This window comes from Hippocampus comes, unplaced genomic scaffold (assembly GCF_001891065.2).
Source record: "Hippocampus comes isolate QL1 unplaced genomic scaffold, H_comes_QL1_v1.1 scaffold113, whole genome shotgun sequence".
NCBI classification, from domain to species: Eukaryota; Metazoa; Chordata; class Actinopteri; order Syngnathiformes; family Syngnathidae; genus Hippocampus; species Hippocampus comes.
Genome location: NW_017806160.1, coordinates 723,659 through 747,156, shown reverse-complemented (window position 1 = coordinate 747,156; position 23,498 = coordinate 723,659). Strand labels below are relative to the sequence as shown.

The following is a 23,498-nucleotide window of genomic DNA, read 5'->3' as shown; positions in this document are numbered from 1 at the left end:
AAAACGAAGAGAACCATTTTCATTCTTCCCATTCGAACTGATGTGAAACTGGACAAAGCTGCGTGGCTGTGTGGCAGAATGGTCGTCTCCCAACCCAGAGTTTGGGGGTTCAATCCCCAGCCATTGTCCTTGAGCACGATACTGAGCCCCCAGTTGCTTCTGATGTTGTGTCATCAGTAGGTAAATAAGTATAAAGTGCTTTGAGTACCAAAGGTAGAAAAGCGCTATATAAAGTGACAAGCCATTTACCATTTCCAAATCGCTGGGCTGACAGTTGAAGGTTGAATGAAATTGATGAAGGAAGCAAGCGGCGGCTCAATCGCGATATTTCCCTGTGTCATTCCGCCAACCTACCGCTGTAGCTTGACTATGACATTGAATTGGACACTTGCATTGGGCCAGTATACGTGCATGGGGGAGGAATTAAGCAATCATCTGCACAAGGTGTGTCTCTTGCCATCAGAAGTGCTGTGGTCCCCTGGAGCCATGGCCTTTCCAAGTCCAGATAATCTTGTTTTGGTCATGAAAATCGATTTCAGTTGGTGTGACGTGTTTATCTTAGGTACATATCTGAACTCATTCACTGCCGGACGTTTTTAAAGCAGTGTTTCCCATGTGTCCGACCGTTTTGGATCATTTTGATTGATCTTTCAAGACCCACACAATAATTGTGTTCTGTGACAACGAAAGGACCGAATCAACCAAAAGAAAGAGTGGATGGACTCTTTCACCAGGAAAATAAACTTGCATTGTCTGTTCTTTAGTAATCATAAGTTCAGCATTGGTTGGTGTGACCCAAAACACCTGTTTCTGACCTCAAAGTGGCAAAAATGAGATTTTGGTGAAAAGGACATGACATGCACAGCAGTGACTTTAACGCTAATACTTTTTGATTTGGTGACACCTCAAACTACAAAACAATGACAACACGACTGTGAAATGGCTTGAGGTGACCGTCAGTGTTTTTGTTTTTGTTTTACTTGGGGCTCCTCATGCACTCGAACTGCCTCATCAGTTGTCACAATTCCAACACAGACTTCCTGCTGCGACACCTGTTTTTGTACCATACAAATACTGTACCTTCTCTGTTTGAGTGTGAGGTGTCCAAACTTGTTAGGACTTCAACGTGTTCCATCCCTCTTAATAGATGTGACAAGCCAAGATTTGCCCCCCCAATCGTTATCTTCCCCTTAAAAGCTGAGCTGATCTGAAACCCAAAACAGTCGCTGCCGTCTGCTGGGATCTTTTAGTCATCATAGTGGTTTACAAACCCGCATTTTACAGACCAGCTGAGTGAAACTCTCTCCCACGCCGTTCCGGCCGTAGAAAAGCATACTTGATTGGTTGGATTCCAGTTGATGAATATAAACGTTGACATCAGTGAATTCACTCGTTTGTGAAAGGTTTTCTCTAATGGCGTTGGGAAATGGGTCCAAGCAGCTCTTGTTGGTTGAGTCTGAAGGGAAGGACAAGCAGTTTGGTCCAGTGCACAGGATCTTTCTGCATTGAACTCGCATCCCCAACTCATGACAATGTTTCACAAGGCAGCGGGCTTGCCTGCCTTGGTGCTCTTTTTACTGTGCACAAAACAACAAAGTACCAAGAGAGTGCAATCCAAAGACTCACCTTCCTGTGCTTTGCCACTCCTGACTAATGTAGGGAGCCCTTTTCCAAGCTGCCTTTAAAGCAGGTCAGCAATGTCAAACTGCTGATGGATCACGAGCGTTGCCATGGTGCCGCTTCTCGGCGGTACACCGCAACAATCCCTCACTGACTTAAATGCCCCACCCGTATCGTTTACCCGCAGGTCAGGCTCGATAAGTGTGTGATGTGATTCTGCGTTGTGACATTCCGAAGCTCATCTGTGAGACAAGTTGAATAACTCTTTCAAGGAGTCAAAACTGTGAAAAAAAATACTTCTTACACGAAAAAAAAGCCCAACACTACAAGGCACCACTGTTGTTTGAAAACTTGCTGAAGGTTTTTGCAGAAGTGACTGTGTCTTTGGGTCATTCCCCCCCCCCCCCTCCAAAACATTGTAAAATGACTCTGTAATGCCATCTAAGCTTTATGAATCTGGAAATGTCCATTGAATGAGAAAACAAAAAAAACACACACTCAGCTCAGCCGCCTAGTGCCTTCCAATTCCCACTGGCTTTTTGTTGATACCTTGTTTGAGAAGTGAGTTACATTTTCAAACAATTTTAATCCACTGGCAGTCCAACACAATTTTTTTTTTCCATGACAAGTCATTTGTTTTCTTCTCAGCTCCCAAAGCCGACGACCAAACCAGGACCTGCAGTCCGAAGCAGTTTGTGTGTAAGGACCAGACGACCTGCATTTCCAAAGGCTGGCGCTGTGACGGGGAGAAGGACTGTCCAGATGGCTCAGACGAGTCCCCGGACATCTGTAAGTCCACAAAAGTTAATTTTATTTTTTTTTAATGACTGCACATCATAAGGCTTAACCATGCATTTGACATTTAAGCAGCATTTAAGTACTTCCACCTGAAAAGATCAGAGCTACACCATCTCTTGTATAGTCAAGTGTGACGAAACTGACTTAATTGATGGTTAATGATTAACTTCATTCTTGTAAGGTCATGTTTGATATGACCTTCACTCAACACCTGTCCCTTACAATACTTTTTCTTTTACTTTTGAGTGGCTGATGTAATCTCAGCGTATAGGTCGTTTCACCACTAAATGGCTTAGAGGACTCAAGTGTTGTTCATTGTTTAGGTATTGTGAATTTGGCGCCTGAATAAGGGCCATGTTTTGCCCTTTCCAGGCAGGACACGGGCTCCCAGTGTGTTCTCTCCTGAATTATAGCTCTAATTATGCAGCCTTGTTTTGTCAAAGTGTTCAGGGATGTGTCTGCTCTTGCCTGGACTGTTGCAGGATCAGTGTGCTCTCTCTGTGATTCTGGTTACGAACGTCTCACATCTGTTGCCATGTCTGTGCTGCCTCTGTGGAGTCTGCTGGGCGAAGCATTCTTTTTGTTTATATGTGGGCTTTCATTGCAAGTTTACTGTCAACCTGTGACGCACCTTACAACTGTCACGCCACAAGGACTTTCCCAATACTCTGACATGTAGAGACAGGCAGATGACACCCAGCTTTAAGGGTCTTGTTATGGTGGGCGATGACTCCTTTCAAAGCTTTTCTTTGCACTGAGGGAACTTGCATTTTTCTCTATGTTAGGGATGATCCGATCACGTGACCGGAAAACCGGGCCGGTCATGTGATTTTTATTGTGGATTGGGGGAAAATATATATTTTTTCAATATTATAGGTCACCAAGTGACCAAATAATCAAAATCTTGAGCAGTAAAAGATTAATTTTTTTTTATTGCACAATGTAACGTTTTGTTTTTTGGTGGGGGGATGGGTCAGTAGTTAGGGTTAGTTAGAGGTACAGTAAGCCCCCCCTCCCCCCGACACACACACACACACATCTGCTTTTGCAGAACTTTAATTGTGTTTTGAGCAACAAGGACACACAAACTATGTGAAAAGACTCAGAGTAAGATACTTCGAAAACAGCCCAAGTCTGCTTAGCCTGATATAGCGCCACTTCAGTCAGTGGCACTGTCAATGAGTTGAGAGAGCGGCAGACGGGTTAACAAATGACATAATTTCAAAGTTATGTTAGCAAACTAGCGATGGCTACAATGCGGAAATGCCTCGATCTCCTTTGAGCAACTTTTTGTGAGTGCTTGCACGTCATGAAGAGAGGTGGGAAGAGCAAGGCAGGAAAAAATAAAATAGCCAAAAGTCTGACATGACAGCAATCATTTTAGGACAGCGGCTTCCTACTGGCGTGGCCGCAAAAGAGCGCCTCGATGTCGCGGCGTTGAAAAGCCCTGCAACGCCTTAGTGGGATGTACTGCATCCACCAGAGGCTTGAAGTGGACATGACGTTATGTGTAGGCATAAAAAAAAAAAAAAAAAAATGCCGGACAAAATTGCAAACATTTCTCTAGGTTGGTGGTATTTGACAGTTGAGTGAGACCTGGTTTCAGCAGATTTGGTGGACAAGAAAGTTTTTTTTTTTTTTTTTTTTGTGGTAATGATTTTGAAGTCTCATTTTATAAACGTGCTAATTTTTTGAATAACTAAAATTGGGTAGGATCTTTTTGAGCACCCTTCTCTGGGCTATGTCAAATTTAGGACACATTATTTGAACTTTACAGGGACTTTCAATATTGAACCGCATTGTAACGTAATTCAAAGAACTGGTGATTTAAAGTACTGTGTTGCTGTGGCGCGACACACTCAAAACATGAACATCTCAAAAAATTAAGTCGATGAAACAAGCTTGGACCATTAATTACGTCTCTTTTTCTGCTCAGCTAATAATCTGAATGCTAATATAACGTGGTGACAGACCACAGTAAGTGTTCTTCATCTTCTGCGTGATGAGCTGCCGAGCTGCGTTTCACCGCACCATCAATATACGTTCTGCTCAATTAGTCTCTTTCCATGCGCTCGATTCTGCCTGCCACTTTGCTTTTAGTTAGCGTGCTTCTCTAGTCATGAATCAGCCTGAATAATTGCATTCATCTTAGCGAAATGAATGCACTTTTTCTTCTCCACGCGCAAGTTTGGGTGTCTCCTCAACACGGTTGTGACTTAAGACAATCTGTCCAGCGGGAAAGAAAAGCAATCTAGTTGAATGAGTGTGTGACAGCGTCAATGGTGACGAGGCTTTGGTGGAGAAGGTTATTTAAAGTCCTGCTGTGACTCAGAGCAACGGAAAGTTATCCGTCTTTTCATCCGGGATTGGCCATTTACAGTCTGAAACTGTTTGCGCTTGATTCCCTCTTTACTGGAAAGCATCAGGACAGGCAATCTGAAGTCTGCTCCCAACTCACCTCTTATTGAGGCTGTAAAGATTGTCATTATCTAAATGGGTCAGGACCGATTTCCACTGTATACAATGGAGGATCATCTGGAGACTTTCAGTTTGAAAGGAACAAGGGGTCCTCTGCTTAGTGCCCCAAAAATCTTTTACTTGATGAAAAAAAGAGTCCCAAAACAAATATTTCATCGAAACGTGATCTCCAAGTTTGTTACCATTCACAGACTGTAATACTGTGACGACAATTGCGAGATTATCTCCTGGTTAAAGTTCATTCTTAACTCCAGGTGCACAGGTTTCACAAAGGAAGGCCAAAGATATTCTAAAGCAAAGATTTCGCTTCCTCTTCCTTTTCTCACTGTCCTCTTATTGTTTTGGTTTTGTCTTGTATGAATTGAGTCTTTGTGTTGTTATTCCTTTTTGTCAATAGTTTAGAAGTATATCATGTTTGAGAGAGACAGTTTTATCTTTTAGTTAAAAAAATGCAACTCCAAATTATTTCCAGTTTAATCACCTATATAGGGCGAACTGTACTTTGGCAACCTGTACTTTATATTTACCATGATTTTAAAACGAAAAGACAAAACTTCCAATGCCAGCCCTTTTTTTTTTATGGCTACAATGCGGAAATGCCTCGATCTCCTTTGACAAAACTTCCAATGCCAGCCCTTTTTTTTTGGGCTGGCCGCCAAATGCCACCTGTTTTGTTTATGATGCCAACAATGTGCGAAAATTGCCTGAACATGTGTGTGCTTTTGTCTGCTGAGACTCTTCAGATGTGCACCTCTTGGGACCTGCGCTGCAAGCGAGTGTACATGAAACATCAAACTGTCTAAATGTGTAATTGCCTGTTATTTCCAAATCCTTTTTGTGTGCTATAATTACCTCTCGGGTTAGGAAAAACACTGTCGCGGGGTTTTAACATGACATCACCAAGGCATCAAGGAAGCTGACCGAGAGCTCACCGATGGACATTACGAAATGCACTGTATTGGCCGGGCTCGGGCTGCATGTGGTCAGCTGTATAGCGTCACATTGACATCAGTCTGAGGGAAATGATAAGCGCTTCCCTCTTCCGGGCTGCCGTTGACAGCTGGGAAGGCATCGTCCTCTCCCAAGGGCTACTCTCATGCTCCCTCGCAGCTTGCCTTCAATTGGTCTCACTTGCAGTCGGCCTAGGGGTGCGGGAAGTGGCTACCAAGTATGCCCGGGGTGCTGCTTTATGCACTCTACTTGACTGTGAACCTGCTCCGTACTGGATCGACACTTTTGAAGTACTCGCGGCTGCTCGTGTTCACTTTGTGTTTTCTCCTGCAGAGAGAAAGTGAAGGAGAAGGCATTCTTGTCATCCAGGTCTGGATAGTTTAAGGCTTCTTTTGAAATGATGTGTGTGTTTTTGTGAGGTGTGAGTTTATTAATCAACACTCAAAACAAGCACAGACTGTAAATATGGCACTGGATTAAATTTGCGCTTGTTCTTATTTCTTTATTTATTCTACAAATGCCTTGCCCTTTTGTCAAGTCTATTCCTATTTTTTCATGGTGTTAAAAGTAGGAATGCTGCTTCGCAAGTCTAATTTCATTTGTTTTTGTGCTTTACTCCATTGGAGTCCTTTCAGTTAAAACAAACAAAAAAACAGCAACAAGAAAAAAAAAACCCACTGTCTCCATCTCTTCATCCCAAGTCTGCATGCAATTATGATTCTTGCATGGACCGCATTCATTGTGGTGGAGCCAGCGACTGGGAACAGATGTTTGAGTAAGCCTTAGCATGTAAGCAGTTTCCCCATCAGGGAGAAGTGCTTGCCGTGAAGGAATCCCTTTCAACGTCAAAAACCTTATGCAAAGGTTGTCTTCCTCACTCTGTTCGATGTTTAGTTTCCGGTTTAGCATCAAAATGACCTTTTGAGGACTCCTGAGCTTTGGGCCCATTGCCTTTTGTTTCAATCATGTAAATTTGCTGGCAAAAAAGCTGACAGTAGAGTCGTTATTAACACTTGCAAATAAAAAAGCCACTCCCAAAATTGTCACGAAAGTGGCCCCACAGCTCATAATAGTGACGGGAAAATATGATTTAATGTTCTTGTTGATGCTGGCGAGTCTTTTGAGGGGATTCCTGCTGGAATGTAGACCTTGATAAAGTGGGCTGGACATGTCCAATATAGAAACTGTATGAGAATCGCACGCACGCACAACCAAAGTCCCCCTTTTCATGAAGCCATATTGTTTACCTGCCCGTAAACATGCAAACTGGCCCTTGTGGGCGATTGTGGTCGCCGAGGGTTGAAGTAGGGGGAAGGTTTGATGGGAAGATGGACTTATCGCTGCCGTCCAGCTGCTTGAGGCGGCCGTGGCCCACAAGCAGTTATCTGTGCTTCTCGCCGGCCTTTCCGGGACGAGCCAGGCAGGAAGGAGGAGATGACCACAGAAGGCCCTGGGCTGGGAAGGAGCCATGTGGAGAGGAGATGATTCGACAGAAAAGGGCTCCGTGTAGGAGAAAATGAGCAGATTAGCTTGTAGGCCGGGAGGGAGAATGGAGATGAATTTATGTGGGTTTAAAGCTCTTTCTGTAGTGGGCAGCCTTTTGGAGCTTCATTAGGTGGAGGAATCCTTTTTATAACCTGTAATCCCAGTCATGTAACTGCACTTGCATGGGCGTGTGTTCATATGTGGGACAGGGTCGCCAGTGACATGCGGCCTCCACAGAGGAAGGAGCAAAGCCTTGTAAATCCGGCCCAGTCTGCCGCCCGGAGCTATCCTCATCTTCGCCGACCTATCAACACAAAGGGAAGGAGAGAGCGCGCAGGACTTTCTCACGCCACTCAGGCACCACTTCCCCTTTGCCGCTGTCTCCTTCGCACTGTCTCCTTTTCTTTTTTCCTTCTTTTTGAAGTGGCCCTCTTCAGTGTTCTTCTTAGCCTGTCAAAACAGGCGCAGAAGCTCGGCTCCTGGCTCCTCGTATCTCCTTCCCAGTCTTTCCTCTTGCTCAATCAGCTTCCCCCCGGGCCCTGATGAAGTCCTGCTTGGCTGGGCTGCCAGCTTCCTCTTTTTGACTTTCTCTGGAGAGATGCATTGTGGTGCATCGGTCCACTCTTAGGACTAATTTATTTCACCAGTGAATCTCAAAACATGCTGTGCATTTGTCTAGTTAAAAGAATGACCATGCTGAATACAACGTCCCCGTGTTTCTGTGCATTGCAATCACCTTAAGCCTAAGTCGAATGTCCTTAGATCAAGATAAGTGGAAACGCATGTTCAAAGCCCCTTACGTATGCCTATCCACTGACATTGGAATTCCACAGCTGAATCGCTAAGAGTTAACAGTGAACGATGTCATGTGGTTTTAGCAGACCGGGTCTCGTGAATACAACCATTCCTCTCGCGACACAAACATGTATGCTAGATGAGCTGGAAAACTTCAGTGTATCTAACTGGACAACTGTCTTGATCTCCTCATGTGTGGTCACAAGAAAAGGTTAATCATGAATAAGTTGAATACCAGCTTGGAAAGAATAGATCACCAAAGCAATGGGAATCATCAAGTTGGAGATGGTCGCCTTTAGACTGGAAAAATAATTAGCAGAATGGCTATGTCTAAACATACTTCAGAAAGGTGTTCCTTTTTTGTCTTGACTGTGGGGAGTGATTTACGTCTTACATCTAGTGAAGTTATTCTTGAGGCAAAGTTCTTGTTGTAAACGCACAACGCGTATTTCTTTTTTTTTATTTTTACTTTGACAAGAAGCTTAAATTGAGTGTACATATATAGCTGGGGCGCAAGCAGTCAACTACGATTTGGCGGGGGTTCCATGTACTGTATTCATGTCGAGCCTGGGCCAAATCTGCATTTATTCATTGACCATTTAACCAACGAATCCCTAATCAATTCACATGGTTTATTAAAGTGTCCAAAAGTCCAATTTGATCATCATGGTACCTGGAGTGCACTTAGTGTAAATCGTGCTTTATCTTCACCATAAATTGCCCAAAGTAAGTGCTTTACCAAACCTGATATTCACTTTTTTTTTAAATGTACGGGAGTGTACATATGCGGCTGACGTGCATCCTCGTCAACCTACGGAAAGGTTTTCCTTTTCAAAAACTTGAAATAACTTGGTTGAACCTCCAGGATCCCTCGCCGTACACTGGCCAACGGCAGAACCCGGTTGAGGGGTTTATTTTCCGCTTTTGGGAAAGTTTTAAACCCATCTGTGTTCTGTTGGACCAGCTAACTAGTGCCGAGCTAAGCGAAGTCTCTCTCCAGTCCTGCCTCCAAGTTTGCAAACTCCCTTCATGCTAGCATGGAATGAGAGACAAACAGTGAAGTAATGACAAAGGCGTTGAGACACTTCCTAGATGGGCTTTATTGACTCATCGCTTAACAGGTGGCCCATTAGCCATCTTAACATTCCTATACATGCGCAAACACTTCTAAGTGTGGGACCTGCAAAACAAATCGTGCGTTGCCATTTGAACCTTCCTGTGACACGAATGTGCGATGATTCATTCTCACTCAAATCCCAAAATTCAAATTCGGCATCCATTTTTAACGGCCACTTCGAATCTCACTTCGTCACCGCCGTTTGGGGCACTGCCCTAGCATTTTGTTTTTATATTGATGCAGGCGATAAAAGTGTTGGTTTCGAGCTTTTTACAGCCAACATTCAATCCCCCAGGATAAAATACATGTTGTGTGGATTATTACATTGTCTTTCTTGTGTTCTCTCTGCTCCCTCGAGTTTCTAAAGGACGGTGCAATGACGTAAGCCACATAATTTGCCTATATAGCAGTTGGAACATGTTTAATTACAATGTGGTTGTGGTCTTCAATGCTGGCTGTCTGTTCGAAGGAGCATTCCATTGTGTGCCCTGTTGCAAAGTGGAACCCCATGTAGAGAAAACGCTGAAGTGGCTTCAAGTGTGTTTGAGGTCACATTTAAATGACAATCGCCTTCTTTTATGAAGACATGGGCTACAGACTTTTGGAAGCTCTGGGAACTCTTTGAATGCAATTCGGGTGAACTTGTTTCCATGCTGCTCACGTTGTTGTCATCATGAGTCCACTGTTGTGGGAGCAAAAATCCGGTCAGGGTTTCAAATCATTTTCAGATCAATTATCCGAACCACTCTTCCATTGAGTAATCAAGTAATCGGCTGCTTTTTTTTTTTCACAGACCATTTTACGAATGGACTCCTCTTAGATTTAAACTGACACTTTTCACGAATATGATCGGTATCTAACAGAGAGAGATCTCTACCATGGGCTGGTTTATGATTTGAAGTGCCATAGACAGATAAATTGCAGAGCAGGGTGTTTCGTACACACTATTGTTCTGCATGCAGAAAGTATACAGTAAATTTTTGTGTATGTAACAACAACTAGGCTCACTCACCATTGAAAAACAGCCAAACAATTGTATTTCAAAGTGCCATTGTCATATATTTGACGCTTTGAACAAATGGCACGCGCTTGACACATAATATCAGGTCAGGCCAACACTTTGTCACTTAGCGCCGTTCAAAGCTGGATGTGCTCCTCTTGGATCAGGTCATTTTGCTGCCTGTTTGGTTGCGAAGTGTAATGGTAGCTCATACAGATTCATTAAGCCTTTCCAGACTCCTCAGCAGAAGCCACCCAAGGGCCTTTGCAGGGGGTTCAGTTCCAAAGTGCAAGTGTATTCCTTGTAGTGCGTTCATGCGGAGCTGGCCATTTATTGAATGGAAATCAGGCTGGTTTAGAGGCTGAGGCTGCTAATATACAGTATGAGCATTCCCCCAGACGGGAGAGCTGCTCTTTTGCTGTCTAAGACGGATGTACAAAAACAACTGTTGTTTTTGAATGTGTCACTTTTTCTGCTCAGCTTCCTGTATCACGGAAACTCCATTTGCGGTGGTGGGGGAGGTGGTGTTTGGTTGGTGACCTTTTTTTTTTAATTACTATTATTGCCACAGATAATAAAGGCATTCTGCCAACAACATTGGGCATGAACTGCACCATCAAAAGTTGTAGAATAGTTTATTCTTTGGAGAGCAATTGAATGAGAAACAGCTCTGTTGAGAGGGGTAAAAACATTAAAAAAAAAGATCTGCTTTTTGGCTTCAGCAGCTCTTCGGCATTGCTATACTCTGGCTGTATGAGACGCCGAAGGTGGCATTTAAAAGACAGGTGCTCTTCAAACTTCAGCACCAGCAGCTGCTGCTTAACCCGCACTGACTCGTACCGTTTCCTCTGAAGGAGTGAAGCACCTCCGCTACTCCAGCGTTTTGGTAAAATGGGTCAGCAGATGTAGGAAACAGAGAGATGAGGGAGGAGGAGGCGGAGGAAGAAGTAAAACGGCCAAAGCAAACTGTTTGCTCTGCAGTGTGGGCTGAGAAATGGAGAGAAGTGTGGGAGACGCTGAGGCAAGGAGACAGCAATCTACTGTACATTCCAAATTGCCACTGCTTGAAATAAAGAAAGAACTAAAAATATTCCTCATTAGCTCTTCCGGAAAACATTGAACAATATAGGCTGAAACCAATACCTATTTTGTGCACTTTTCTGCATTGAATTCAGCATTGCAACAAGTGCACTGTGCAATCAGTGTGATTCTGTTATTTCTGCACATTCCGCTCCTTGATGCTTTTGGAACTTGAATTTGGCCGACTTTTACACCACCATGTCACACTAAGATACATACTATTTGGAATAATTGAATTTGGAATGAAGGTCGATGATGTGGTGCTGTTAGCTTAATCAAAGCGCGATCTTCAACTCTCAGTGGAGCGGTTGGCAGCCAAGTGTGAAGGGGTAGGGATGAAAATCAGCCCCTCCAGATCTGAGACCATGGTCCTCAGCTGGAAAAATGGTAAAGTGGCCTCTCCAAGTTGTTGATGAGAGTCTGCCCCATGGTGAGGAAGTCAAGAATCTTGGGAGGACAGGCGGAACGGTGCAGCAGTATGGGTCTGTTGTGCTGAAGAAGGAGGTGAGCCCAAAGATGAATCTATGTTCCTACCCTCACCCACCGTCACAAACTATGTACCATGACCGAAAGAACAAGATCCCGGCGAGAATTGGCAGAAATGAGCTTCCTCTGCTGGGTGTCCGGAGTCTGCCTAAGAGAGCTCAGTCATCCGGGAGTGCTCGTCCACATGGAGCGGAGCCAAACGAGGCGGCTCGGGCATCTCGTTAGCATGCTTGCTGGACGGCTCCCTGGTGAGGTGTTCTGGGCACGTCCTTCTGGGAGTAGGCCCAGAGGATGACCAAGCACACATTGGAGCGACTACGTGTGCCGGCTGGCCTGGGAACGCCTTGGGATTCCCCTGGCAGAGCTGGAAGAATTGGTTGGGGAGAGAAGTCTGGGTTTCCCTGCTAAAGCTGCTGCCTTTGCGACACAATGCCGGCTAAGCAGAAGAAATTGGATCGATCATGTGTGAAAACCAATCAAACACTCTTTTATAACACCGTTCATTTGATCTGAATGAGGACTGAGGAGCGAGTCCTGTTCTTTGCTCATATGTAACATTGCATTTGTTTTCCAGGCTTGCATAACCGGGTGAACAAGTGTCCCGTCAATGAACATGGCTGCTTGGACATCGACGTTTGCCTCCCCATGAGCAAACTATGTGACGGAGTCTATGACTGCTCTGATGGCTGGGACGAGGGCCCTCACTGCAGAGGTAATATACATTTGCTCGGGAAAACTTTTTTTTTTTTTTTAAATAAAAAAAAACAACAATGCTCAGAACAGAAAACTACCATGGTCATAGTGTCCTCATTGGGAACTGTTTTGAATTCAACTAAGTCATACAATTTGACAGTGTTGAATTTGATAAACAATGGATTTGTTGGTTCTATTTCATTTGCAGGTTTAATAATTTGTGTGGCTCTTTTTTGTAGTTTAAAGATTGACTGTTTTTTTTTTTTTGTGTAAGTATTACCCCATAGCTGCACACAGTATCTCAGATATGGCAGCAATAATGAGCAATGTAACTCATTCAGTACCAGCCAGTTCTGGACCAAGTCTGAAAAGACGTTTAAAAACGTCTTTGGGAGTGAATGAGTTAATGTTGTATGTAATGTATTGAGGAGATCCTTGGTTTTAAACAGGATACCTGTTTGATTTTTTTCCCGATCTGTGATTTCCAACATATTTATTTCACATGTAATATCGCCCAGAAATTTAATTTCATTTACTCTTGCTCTTTCAATTGAATTGTCGATAATCACTTACTACATTTAAGGGGGTGGGTATCAATAATTTTTTTTTCCCCATTCTTTTCTGTAAAACAGAGGAAGAAACATTTTTTGTTCTGGGTGATGTCTGATTCAAGTTAGCTTGATGATTGGAAATTTGAAAATCCTCAATGTCTTGCACAGTACTGGAGATCACTCAGAGATTCTGTCAGCCAATCATAGCTGGCATGCCTCCCGTTGTGAGTACACAAGTCCTCAGTAAAGCAGTGGTCAACACAACCTCGTAATGCATGCATGCACCCCCATGTGCACCCAAACATGCACTCACACGCTCACATTCTTGCAAATACACACCCGAGCACCCCCCCCACACACACACACACCAGCAGTGTGTCCAGAACCCATTTCAGGGAAAGTTCTGGTCCTCAACAACCATCCCAGTGTTTGCTTGTACAAACTGGCTGCTTGTGCTAGCATATGCTCGCGCTGATGACTGAAAGCACACTTTGTCACTCACTATGTCCACGTAATTCTGCCCAAGTTGTTGACACGACTGGTCAGAAAGGCAACTTTATCTCAGTCCCAAAATGTGTTTTGGGTTTCCATTGGGATACCGTTGCATTGTCATAATGTTTGGAAATCATTCACAATGAAGACAGACACTCAGGACACTGTTTCGGGGTCAGATTTGATCAACGTGGCTCCAACTGACTACTGTAGTTGGAGAAGAACCGAAAGTGTATTTTATCATTTTACAAAATGCACATTAGGGTGTCTCTTATCTTTTTGAAAACACATTTCAAAGCGTGTCCTCAGCTACTGAAGCTGTATTCGTAGCAGAGCTGGAGATATTCTTGTAAAGACCGTGGTGGTACGCTCCTTGAGATGTTTTATGTTTTGTACCTTTGCCTCAAATTCTGTCCGTCACCCCATTTCCCGGCCCACGCCATCAAATTACCGGCACCATGCGTGTTTGCTGGACTCATTCATTATTCTAAGAACATGTATTAGGCTGGTTAACCTCGCCATTGATGAAGAGATTAGCTTCATTTGTAAATAACATCTCGTTGCATCCCCGTTGAATTTGATTTCATATCCACCGAATGGCATTTGTCGTCCACGTTTTCTCTCATGTGCTGTTTCATATGCACACAGACCACCGTACTGAAATGCTGTTGTCCCCCCCCCAAAAAAAAGTCATCTTCTTATAGAGGCAGGGTGCTATGTCACACGAGTGTCCAGTGAGAGATCCATAAGGATCCTGGGAAAAATGGTCCACTTAATACATGTGAAAATGATTTAAGATTCATTTACAAATGCCTATATCGGTGGTCATCGACATACCGTTTGCCACCTCCATATGGCAACAGGCCGAACAATCAACTGTTCTCCCTTCAGATGACAGAAGGTATAATAAACCCGTGTATGCACCTGTTGACATTTACAGAATAAGTAATGGCTTCCGCGTTTCTCACAAAGTCAGTCAATTTGTAAATAAATTGAGAGGAGGTCTTTATTTTCAGATTCATACTTATATGTGACCTTTTTGGTTGCTGTTTAGATGAAAATTTTCTAATGTAAAATGAAAAAAATGCATACTCATGGTTTTCGGCAGTTTTTTTTTTTGTTTGGGTCACAAGGCTCATAGTGGCCTCTATGCAATGATTTGCAGGCCTCTTTTGTGCCTTCACTGTCATTTTGAGGGTGATGGGGCCTCTGTAGTGGGCAAAGGTCTTTTTCCTCAGAAGTGACTGATTTATGGCAAAGGAGAAAATGGGGTCATGGCAGCAGTCCTGAGAGCTTTCCCCTCTGTGCTCCCTCAGAGGGAGCCCTTTTTATTCTCGTGCAGTTGTTTATGCATGCAGTGGGTTGTCTTTTTGTCCTTCACGTCTCAGTAAGTGTGGAATGAGAGCCGGTCATCGGCGACTTGACGTGGCCACATTTTCATCTTTATTCATGAGCGGGTCTTGACCTGAATGGTTTAATGGGCTGCAGTTAGGCTTGTCTTGCATGACAAGACCTGTTACGTCTTCAGCGGCCAGGCTTTGGCCATCTCTGCGTGCGTGCGTGCGTGCATGTGTGTGTGTGTGTGTTGGGGCAGGGAATGGGGAGCGGGGGGTGAATTCGATGCGTTAAGGAGTGGATCTCCGTAAAATGTTTGCTGCCTCTCTGAGGCGTTTCTGTTTAAAGTCTAAAAACGGATGTCTGTGGAAGCATGTTGCCACTATTTGCCATTACCATTACGACATTGTTTGCTCATTATCCAAGCTGCTGTTCTGTCTGTGTTTGTCATCCATGCCTCTGACCGCTTTTGACTCACCAGCTGCAAAGTCCAGCAACTGCACGCTTCACGGAATAAGCCTCCCATGTCTACGACACGTACACTCCATTTAGACAAAACTATATGGACTAACGCTAAACACATCACCTTCTTCCTCTTCTTCTTTTGCCAAATAGTGTTTCATAGGCTTGAGGTCAGGTTCCCACAAAACCTGAACCTACAATAGTCCAGAATGTTTGGAAATTGAACTTATTTCAATAACTTTGTAGATTTTTTTGTACCAGAAAATACGTATCGTTATTATGATGATGTTGATGATGATTATTATTGTCTTTATGATTATTATTATTATTATTATAGTCCACATTATTTTCTACTTGTTGCCTGGGTTTCTGTATCCCAGACATATAATGAAAATCCATACTTGCCTATGGAGACTTTATACTTTTTCAGACATTTTTTTTTGTCGTATATGGAATCACAGGGAAAACATCATGATTTGTGGGCATACTTGAAATTGTTTGTCGAGTTACATGTCACACGATAGGAAAGCTGCAGCAGGTCGACTCCATGGGAGGACCTGTGCAAACTTGTTTCCAGACAGTGAAGGTACAAAGGTAGGAATGTCCTGGGAATAAGCATCCCGCCAATGTCACACGCTGCAGTAGCCGGTTTACACCGTGAGTTCACTTCCAACTGCTGGATAAGACTGGAAAACTTGAAAAACTTGTTTTGTTGTTGTTTTGATATTTCGCCAATGATTTAAGCATGTTTGTGATATGAAATTTACAAGACCTATTAATTTTCACATTGCAGGGACTTCAGTCCTAATCAGTCTCGCCCGGTTTTCCTTGAAGCAAAGCCATGCCAGTTTTATTCACATCGTGGCAAATTCATTCACAAAAAAGTTTTCTCAAGGCCTCTTAGATTGAACAGGTCAATAAACGCCCTCCTCATACATAAAAGAAAACCAAGTGAAGCCCTCGTGAATGAGCGTGTGGCGATGGACTTCTGAATCCCCATTAGAAGACATCCTAATCTGCATGTCGACATCATCTGATTGCAGCCCTCAAGTGAGAAGGACACATCACAAACATGTCTTGTACTTGTCCGACATGTCTGATCGTTACGCTTTCGCTTTGGCCGCAGCCTCTTCTCATGTTATCCCCCTCATGTAGAGGAGATAACCCAGGGAACACTGGAAAGGAGTTTACACAAACTTGGCAAAAGTGATTTGTTTGCCAAAAAGTCAAGGTCACTCTGACCTCACTCTTCATGCTGTTCTCTCGGACATATCTCGAGAATGCCTGAAGGCAATTTCTCTTTCCAATAAAGCTCCTCCAAAAACAACTTTTCCGTTTTGAAGGCAGGATTTACACAGCGGGGAGAAGTGCACAAGTGTAACGGAATGCCTAGCCCGTTAGTTGGTGTATTTCCACATATCTTCAAGTGAAACTGTTGACAGAACACCCGAAAGCAAATTGCATGCACTTACGACCAAAGTGCACGAGTGTCAATTTCTGCCAGCAAGAACGCAGCAAGACAAAAAACTACTCCGTTGTCCGCCGTCTGAAAAAATAAAACCAAAATCCTTTTTGATGGTCTGTGCCTTAATGACGCCATATGGAATATTTTTGCCGTAGATTTACGGCACGTTTTTGTTTTCATTTGTCACTTTGTATTGTTTTCTTATTCAATCCCATTGGCGAAAAAAAATGTTTAATCCACATTTGGAAGTGTCAATCATAAGGATCAATGGCATTGGCACGCTTCTTGAGGCCTCCTCTGTGTCTGTGTAGTTTTGTTAGCTTTGTTCCTTAACCTCTGGTCAAACGTCAGCTGCTGCTGTTTGCCTTGAGGTCCTCGCACATCTCATCTTGAAGCCTCCCTCTTTGTTTTCCTCTCCTGACTTTCTTCGTCTTATAAAAGCTAAAAGCCTGACATGTTTCCACATCTGATTACAAGGGGAAAGCTCTTGACTGACTCATTTCATTACCTGCAGTAAGAGATGTAAGCCTTTGAGGAGTGCATCTCTTCGCTTAACCAAAATAGAGTGACCGTTTTTTTTTTTTTTCCATTTTGTGCAAATAATCATCAAACTAAAGTACAATCAAAGAAGTCTTCGTATCAATTTTTACTATGCAGTTTTAAATACAGTACCGGTATTGGAATCACCTCGAGTCAATATTCGTACTGTAAACAGGTGTTGAACGGAGGTGAAAAATGGATCTTGGCAACCTTTTTGAGGGGATCTTTTAGCCTTCTAATTGCCAGCGGGGCTTTCATACTGTGCGACTTGGTGAATGGATTCGTCACATTTTGCTGGGGGACTCTTCCTTTCAGTGGGGTCACAACAAAAGGGCCATTGTAGCCCACTGTGCTACTGGCTTTCCATAACGAACGAGCCTTCAATCCACCTAATCCGTCTCAACTGCAGCACTACGGCGACGGGCTGGATTCACACGGAGCGACAAACTTTCCACTATTGTATTATTGTGGAAATGAATGTTTCGTCATGCATTCATTCATTCATTGACTCATTGTTGTTGTGTTTCATTCCAAGAAAAAATAAAGATAAATGACATTGAGACAGACAGTTTCCTCACATCCGGTTGTGTGTGTTGTGCCACAAAGCTCAGAATGAGCGAACCTTGAGTGCGTCCTGGACAATCTTATGCTTGTGCCTGCCCGAACTTAGAACTTCATGCACTACTCACAGAAAGTTTGGGATATTTGGCTTCCAGGTGAAATTTATGGAAAATGTAAAAAGTTCACGCCACAGTGATATCATATCATGAAAGTAGGACATTTAAGTAGAAGGATGCACTGTGGTTGGTGAGGTGAGTTCGTCATCTCCAACAATTCATTGAAACAAACGTTAACAACAACGGCAGGTACACCACAATAACAAATTTCAACATCTCAATAACTAGTCATGTGCCCTTGAGCGTCAACTACAGCATGACCACGTCGTGTCATGCTGTTCTCAAGTCGATTTATTCTCTGCTGAGGGACGGCATCCCACTCTTCTTGAAGGGCAGCCGTCAGGTCATTGAGATTCCGGGGTGCAGAGTTTCGAGCCTCTAAACGGTGACTCAGCTCATCCCATAGGTTTTCAATCTGATTCGGGTCTGGAGAGTGTGCAGGTCATTCCCAAGATATGTTTTGGTTTTGAGTTCATGTGCACATTCAAATCCCGACCCATACAAGATGTGCTTGTGCAGTAGCCCTGGATAGAGTGTCCCAAACCGGCTCACGCTGTGGATTAAAGCATTTAAAACACAATGACCTAAAACCCTTCCATTTGCCTTCTTTTGTCAATGAGGATATTGTGGCCTTGAATCTCAGTGTTTGACGTCATGTCTCTGTTCATCTTTTAGAGAGTGCACCGGCCTGCGCCTCCCATGGGTGCCAGTTTCACTGCGCTGTGACTCACGATGGGCCCAAGTGCTACTGCGCCAATGGCTATGAGTTGGCTGCAGATGGAAAGTCATGTAAAGGTTCGTGGGCGTTTTTGGTTTGCTCCTGTCCTTCCTTTATCAATTGACCCATTCAATGCTGTTGACCATCCATGCACACCATCCGGGTTGAAAGTGAAATGGCCAAGAATATGAAATTATGGACTGCAGATCTCTTGAAAATGTTTTCGTAGTCTGTCTGTAGTTACAAAATGAATGATTCATCCTTCATCAAAAGGCAAAATGTATTTTCCATTTTAGAAGACTTTTTTTTTTTTTGCAACATCAGTTCCTTACTGTATTTAATATGCATGTTCATTCTTTGCATGTCTCCGCAGTAAGCTATGCAATTGCTTTGGTGGACTGTTTCATGCTCTCTCTTGAAAACTCACCACTGTCCAATCGAAGCCACGCACAAACAGTATATGGCATTTAAAGTGACAACATTTCAAGATTGCTATCGTTACCACCATTTTCCTTCATTTAGCACACGTTTATAAATCCCATATGCATTTTCCTGAACTGGACCAATGTGACTTGGAACAGCCTCGGCATACCCTAATTTTGTAGTATCTCTCCAACAGAATAACCTTTCAAATAACATCTTTTCAAATGTATTTTCATGTTTGTGTATTTTGGGGCGCTGGAGCAAATACTGTATAAAGAATGACATTTCGGGTATTTCTATTGCTGTCAAATGTCAACGGCGGTCAAACTTGAAATCAACCGTGTGTACCGTTCAGTACGGTCCATTTGTGTTCGTGTAATGACCATCACGTCCCTCTCCTGGTAGATTTCAATGAGTGCAATGTGTATGGAACATGCAGTCAGACATGTAAAAACACGGCGGGCTCCTACCTGTGCAGCTGTGTGGAGGGCTACCTGCTGCAGCCGGACAACCGCTCCTGCAAAGCCAAAAATGGTGAGACTTGCCGTTTATTTTCAGCCCTCGATTCGTTTTCTGACGGCCGCCGCTTTCTCCTCGCCATCCCCAGAGCCGGTCGATCGTCTTCCCCTGCTCTTGATTGCGAATCTGCATGACATCCGCTGCACTTCGCTGAGCGGCTCCGCGTCTCCACGGCTGCCCTCCATTGCCACCAAGCAGGCCATGGCGATGGACTTTGTTTATGCCGAGGAAACCGTCTGCTGGATCGATGTGGAGGAAACACCGGCAGCCACGCAGTTGAAATGCGCCAGCATCTCCGACCTCAAAACCGTCACCAACGTCCGCACCATAAACATTTCCATCACCCTGCACCGTGAGTCATGCTGTTGAGCCAACAAGGGAAACACTTGTCTTACTGCTCCAGATTATTTGATTCTTGGAGAGAGGCTTTAATGCTTTGTCTTGTGTCCTGCCAAGCGGTTTTTCATTACTCAAAGTCAGAGATTGACAAAAATATCCTCAAAAATATTTCTGCTGGAAATAGAGATGATCTTGCCTCAATTTAGTCCCGTCTAACTTTTTCTTTTATATGAATGTCAGCAGAGCAGTTAATTATTCATAGACGCTTGAAGAGAAATGCATTAGTTGTCATCAATAAATAGTAATTTTTGGACTAATTAAATGATATTGGATAATTTCTCATGGCACACCTAATGAACCCTGAAAAAGTCTCCAAATAGATTAGATTATACTTGTGCAAAAATAATTTAAAGGGCATGTAAAACATATTTTGTACTTGTTTACAGACATAAACCTTTGGAATTTTTGTTTGTTTGTTTGGGGTTTTTCGGGGGAAAAAGACTAAAAATACTGCGGTTTGGACTTCCTAAACCTCAAAGTTGGCTACACCCCGAGTGATCAATTCAGATTGGAATATGAAATGCGAAGTTTTGTCAGGAAAGCCAAGAGAATCAATAAAAGGTAAAAAAAAAAAAAATGCCAGCGAGCTCCCAAGCAGCTAATCGGTTTCGACTTGTCAGCCCTGTGTGTGTTTAACAAATGATCAATTTTTCTTTTTTTCCGCTCAAAACGACATATCTCAGATGCAGCAAAATCTGCTGAGTACGTCTTTCTTTTTCTGACAGTTAGTCTTTGAAGAGCAAGGATGCACTGGCACATCTCTAAATCATCGAGCCAGTCGCTTTGTAGCTGACCTCTGGTTCTTTGATATTGCTGAAAGCACGTCGTCAAGTATCCATTTTTCAAATGACCTCAACCCCGTGTCGTGATTTGAGGTGCTTTGACTCATCTCCACCTTTGCGCTCTCATGCGTTGTTTTTAAGAGAAATGTTTTGAGGGGGCACATCATCTGATCTAATCTCAAGAGAGTCCCACAGAGGGCCACAAGCAACTGCTGCAATTGATGAAATCAGACATTCTGCCATTGGCAAATGTGGGGCCTGAACAAGCTTTGCATTCCTCAAGCTGTGACTTCGGTCCTGTCCAGTCAGGCCATACCCTCATGCACCTACTGACCCAAATACCTTTGCGTCATTTGGCGTTAGTGTCGTGTGCGAGTCTAAAAAGGCGACTTGTGACAGCAGCAGACATCTTGTGTGATGTGATCACAAATACGCAAAATCAGATCAATCCCCCAGCGCTGGAAGAAAACTCGATGCGCTAATCTGATCTCACTATGCTGCTCCATTGGACCCGCACTGCATGTGCTGCATGAACACGTCCCGAGTAGAAGACGGAAGGCCTGATCCATGGTGTCGAGTGGAGCAGCTATAAAAGAAGCCTGTGAATTCTTCACCAGACAGTCAAAAATGATAATCGAGTGACTTTTCTTCCCTGTAGATACATCTTGCGCCATCATTGAAAATAATAGGTCCATTTGATATATTTTTGACATTTCAAAGAACACACCCAAATTGATTGTGGAAAATGAGCTCACATCATTCCCATGTACTGTATGTACACAAAACCTGGACCAGCATCCCCCATTACTTTGCATCTGGCTTGACACAATGAATCACATGAATCCAACCCGAAATGAAACTTCTAATTGCGGGAGTGAGACTGTGGCTGCCCCGTGGCCCGCTTCAGGATAAGCACTGGACAACACGTACTGGCGGTATGGATATCATATCATAATTGCTCAGAACTGTATGTGGATTGAATCTTAGCCTTCAATATGAACAAAAGTAAAAATGTACTGCCATGTGGAACTGAACCAATTCCATGTCATTTTGCAATCGGTCCAGACATGTCATGCCATGGTTGCACTCGAGAACGTATGGTCGGCAAAGCCGGCGGATGGCTTCAGAGGGATGTGGTTAAGTCGAGCCTCTGGAGCTTGGCAGTTTGGAGCAGAGTTCACACACTTGGTGATTTATCGCTCGGAGCCTCGGAGAGCCTGACGGATGACTCGACTGACGGTTCCAGATGTAGCATGCTCTGTCTGCATTGTCTGGGAAGATAAAAGAGGCACAAAGGCTGCCCATCCCATCCTCCCCACCCTGTCAGCACAGCTCCACAGCAGGCCCCATCACTCCACCCTGGGTCCTGCTATTTATCATTTAGTCATTAGCCCTCCTTTGTTTTAAGGCGACAGTGCAAAGTTTCATTCTTTCACTGTTGGCATGCTTGAGTTCTGTTCTGCTAAATGACTGGTTGGACATGGAAACAGTCGGAAATCCGCTCAATCGATTGGAGCGGCGCTCTCGAGCCTCTGCCATGCCGCATGATGATCTTAAAGGGTCAACACTTAAGACCACCCTGGTTTCGGACACGAGCAGGCAGAACAGGAAGTGCGCAGTGTAGCGTGGCTGCATGTGGAGACAGAGTTTCCCACAAAACTACCCGCTTTGCAAAAGATGAATCAATCAAGAGGTCAAAAGATTACATTTTGAAATGGCTTTGCGGAATTGTCGGTTGTTTTTCAACCCAGTGGTTAGATGGTTATGCAACAGCCTCTGCGTAAGAGTCTAATCCGTGCCTGGCGCGGGGGCGTTCTTAGTGGCATATTGGCTTAGAACTGATACCGTTGGAAGTATCATGATCCTGCTTCATGACACACCTCTTCTGTCAAAACTTGTTGTTTTAGTGTTTCGAAAACATCTTGTCATGATTTGTAATTGTTCCCATTGCTATTTGGATTTGGATTTGTTTTATTGGCTAGCGTGTTTTCACTCCTTTTTGACTGGAAGGCTCTGCCTCTGTATACAGTCATGAATTACTTCTGGCTTGGAGATGTGCCAACATTTCCAATGTCATCTTCATAAATTCAGTGTGGCTCTGCACGTCTTTATGCCAGCCCCTCGTTACTTCAAGGATTTCTACTCTCCTCTCGTCGCCCGTGTAGTAACCTAAACATGCTGAAGGTCCCCATTGGGACTGGCCACTTGAAGCTCTGCATGACTGGTGGTGTGGGCACGGGGGCAGATTCGTAGATTCGGCCCAGATGCTGCACGCTTGCTCTGCTGCGAGCTTGCATGTGCCGCTGTATAATTCACCTTTGACATGCTGACTACGGCAGTCCTGCTGACGCTAATCAAAGGAGGGATGTCAAAGTTGTTCCTTGGTGGTAAGTCTGTGTGATGTTTAGTGCTCTGAAAGCAAGAGGTGGCAGCAGCTATAAAAACGCAAACATAATGTTTCTCGCCAAGATTTCCTGTTGGGACAATTCTCACCGAAAGTCAGGCTTTTAGCACAATTTTAGCTGAGGCAAAGGTTTGCATGCAAGGTTCCTCTTTCTTGCGAGATTTGGTCAGCTTTTTGAGCAGTTTGGCCGCTAAAGTTCCGTTTTGAAAGAGGTTGCCGTTACTTTAG

General features: G+C 43.8%; 1 protein-coding gene across 2 annotated transcripts in view; it reads left to right on the top strand.

The window, feature by feature from the left end:
- Nucleotides 1-23,498, top strand: part of LOC109531339 (low-density lipoprotein receptor-related protein 1-like) — an 83,346-nt gene that overhangs the window by 7,955 nt on the left and 51,893 nt on the right. For both annotated transcript variants that reach the window (XM_019895583.1, XM_019895582.1), the window contains exons 2-6: nucleotides 2,269-2,409; nucleotides 12,385-12,522; nucleotides 18,701-18,820; nucleotides 19,572-19,700; nucleotides 19,774-20,037. In XM_019895583.1, the coding sequence (XP_019751142.1) occupies nucleotides 2,269-2,409; nucleotides 12,385-12,522; nucleotides 18,701-18,820; nucleotides 19,572-19,700; nucleotides 19,774-20,037 (792 nt within the window). The remainder of the gene's footprint in view (nucleotides 1-2,268; nucleotides 2,410-12,384; nucleotides 12,523-18,700; nucleotides 18,821-19,571; nucleotides 19,701-19,773; nucleotides 20,038-23,498) is intronic.